The following is a 3,415-nucleotide window of genomic DNA, read 5'->3' as shown; positions in this document are numbered from 1 at the left end:
CTCTTAAATTGCAGTTTGGCTGCGGAGACAATAAGGCTGAAGAACGAACAATCGCTTAGCAGCAATGCAATAATGGCACAGCCATCGAGCAGCTGTCGAGAACTGGACGAACGAAATACTCGGGAAGCAATCTTCTATAAACGTTTGATCGCTATATTATTGTCAAATCTTGCGATACAGGCAAGTATAGTTGTGTGTCACACGTATATAATCCAAGAGCCTATATAGTCTATAAAACCATTTAGCACGTACAAGTTTGTTACTCAAAGTCGATATGTACATTCTTATTCGTATATATATATATATATATATGTATGTATAATAAAACAAATTGACAAATTGTTGTTGCGCATAGAGAACGGATGACGACGGATCGATTGGAAGACTCAACATAGAAGCGTCTTCTTCGCAATTCGAGTACCTTCGGAACTTTGTAAACGGCCAAGGTTCTATAAGGGAAGTTGACAGAATTCTCAAAAATGCGATAAAGCGACCCGCATACTCGGCGTGTGATTATATGGCCGTCTTTTCCGTTTTTTTATCTGGGGCGTCTTATTATTTCAATTTGTTTACGAGCAAAGCATCCGAGTATTGGACGCTTATGAATGAACACGTAAGAATAATAGTATTTGTGTATAATATTTATAAGATTATACCTCCACACATTTTGAGTTTATGTATTTAGCGATGTGGATCTAAATCAATTTTCTAAACTGTTACAGTGGGACATAACTATAATCGCCTTCACACTCGTAGCTGGTTTAATAATTTTGAGAAGACAAAGATGGTCTCGAGGCTTACTTATCTTTCTCATGATCGATGTTGTATTTGTAATCAGTTTCTTCATAACTTGGTGGCGACTTATACAGGTAATTTATATATTATTTTATCACGGAAAAAATGTACACTTTTAAGTATATACATTTGTATATCGATCATATTGTGAAAACTTATGTAGCGTATATTAAAAATGAAGTATATAACGTACATATCTATATTTTTAATAAAATAATGACTATAGATTATAATTTTTTATTTAAAAATTTCTTCTATTTCGCAGGAAGCAGAAATTAAATTAATGGCGGCACAAGCGCAATTTGCTGAAATGCCAATTGCCTGCCAGCCGGATAAAATGAGTCTGTGGGACAAGATGTGGGAGAAGATTGCATCCTGTGAGTATCTGTGATGTGTAATGCATAAAATAAAAAAAAATAAAAAAAAAAAAACATTGATATACATTATTCGTAAACGAAAATCTGTTGACACAGCTACGAACGATTGTGAAAGATACTACGAAACGATCAAGACGAATCCTACATTGCAAGTGACACCGGCATTCGCATTGACCCATTTTGTCACCACGACTTTTGTCCAACCTTTGTCGTACTTTGGATCGGTTATGTCTGAATTCGTAGATAACGCTACCAGTAAGTTGAATTTGGTTCAATGTCAATGATATGCCAACGTTATTAGATTATTAACTATGTTGCGCATTGTTTCGCAGGTAGATTAAACTTTGTGTACAAGTTTCCCGTCGTAATCGCTCTTTTCTCAAGTTTCTGCGTATGTGTAATATTGATACCGTTTTTCTGGATTGGCGGATCTATTAATTTCGGTTTTGGACCGTTCTTCAAATTTGGAATCAAAGGCAGACGACGAAACTCCAACGAGAAGAAAGAACGCATCGAACGGATTTACGAGGTATTAATTACGCTGCGGTTGTATACTCTTAAAATTAGTTTTCGTTACGTTTGTGAATTAAATCATCGATTAAACTTATCGATTTCTCGCGTTTCCTTCAAAGAGATTATCGCGTTCCAATTTAGTTATATTATTCGGAACATTCCAAATATAATAATATAAAACTTGTATAATGTTATAAATACGTTTTGATGTAGAATACGTTTCTTTTTGGTTGCAGGAAATTTCACCTAGGATGAGATTAAAAGATTCGGACAAAACGAAGCGAATTACGTCGGGACGAGATAACGGTAATGCTGAAAAAAACAAAAAAAAATAGCAAGATATTTGTAATAGATTCCTATAAATAGTCGAGTAATTATTATTGCATATTAGATCCTGCTGCTGGAGGTGACACTGGTGATACTACCGATGTACAACTGAGAGAAAGATGCAAGGGTAAAAAATGCAAGTGTGAAAATAAAAGTGGAGATGGAGACGTGGAATGAGATGAAGAAGAAAAAAATAGAGATTGCTAACAAAATTGAGGAGCATGCTCCTCAATTTTGTTAATATTACTAACGATGAATTTTTTACATTAGTAATTATTAATTTTTATACTATTAATAATTAATAACAACTGCATATCGATGTTATACGTGAAAAATTATAAGCTCATTTTGCTTTATCTTGTAATCCCTGGGTTCCGTAAAGCGCTATATCTATAGCATACGTAACGTTTACCGTAGAATATGCGCGCATATGCGCTTTACGGAACCCAGGGAATATTGAAAGACCACTGGCGGCCATCATAAGTCGATCCTAAAGTAACTATATATAATATCGTTTTAATATCTCGAGAATATTGAAGATATTTATATTATTGTATCAAAGTGCGTGCTTTTCGTATTTTCGCACTAATCTATTTTAATATCTTTTGTTTGTAGAATTTCTACTATATTTCTCAATGCATGCGGATGCGCTGCGCGCGTTACCGGTGCAAAAGCACTTTGTACTCTCATAAATTATTGCTACTTGCTAAATCGAATATTTTGTTTAATCTTTTTTTTTTCAAGTAACATACGCGTCAATTTTATTTTTAAATATTCGCAGAAAAATGCAGAATATATAACTCGATTCTCATAATAAAAGCGCGATATACTTTTCATCGACGTTACGTTATTCTCGTCTCATTTGTCTTCTTTTGTGCGGCATGTAATTAAATATCGTCAACTGTACGTGTAAACTGTATAACGGACGTGTACACCGTTGAAAGTGTTTTAATATATCAAGTGCGCAATGTGCTTTTGAATAGAAGAAAAATTATACTTTTCCGCGATGTTGGAACGATATATTTTTTCCGGCGTCGTACGACGAAATCATCCTTGTTGAATTAAGAGATATAATATTAGACCGTGGCAAATTTATAACGGTGGATCGAACGACGTTTTATTTCAGGAACTCGTTAGCGAAATGTCTCACGTCACGCAAATCTGTTCGTTTTCTCTACGTGCATCTATATATAGTAAACAAAATTGAATATACGTAAGATAAATTAATATACGCGCACATAAATTTATAGATATAATATGAGAACGTAATTATATAAGGACTGTGCTATATAAGAGTGTTATTTTCTCAGAATTTTTGGTTTTCTGTTTATTCGTCGAATAAATACATATCGTATATACGGAAGAAATAACATTGTGAAAAAAGCTATTCGTGAGCGTGAAAC

The 3,415-nt window shown here is 34.0% G+C and overlaps 1 protein-coding gene across 1 annotated transcript; it reads left to right on the top strand.

Moving 5' to 3' along the window:
- Window positions 1–72: 72 nt before the first annotated feature.
- LOC112467431 lies at window positions 73–2,189 on the top strand. Its single transcript, XM_025036063.1, has 8 exons — window positions 73–180; window positions 356–613; window positions 723–869; window positions 1,061–1,167; window positions 1,267–1,431; window positions 1,509–1,701; window positions 1,922–1,991; window positions 2,077–2,189. The coding sequence occupies exons 1-8, from the start codon at window positions 73–75 to the stop codon at window positions 2,187–2,189; spliced, it is 1,161 nt and encodes a 386-aa protein (XP_024891831.1).
- The last annotated feature ends 1,226 nt before the right edge of the window (window positions 2,190–3,415 follow it).

This window comes from Temnothorax curvispinosus, unplaced genomic scaffold (genome assembly GCF_003070985.1).
Source record: "Temnothorax curvispinosus isolate PA1 unplaced genomic scaffold, ASM307098v1 QBEX01017323.1, whole genome shotgun sequence".
In the NCBI taxonomy this organism is placed as follows: domain Eukaryota; kingdom Metazoa; phylum Arthropoda; class Insecta; order Hymenoptera; family Formicidae; genus Temnothorax; species Temnothorax curvispinosus.
The sequence above is the reverse complement of the archived record's forward strand: the minus strand, read 5'-3'. Positions and strand labels throughout refer to the sequence as shown.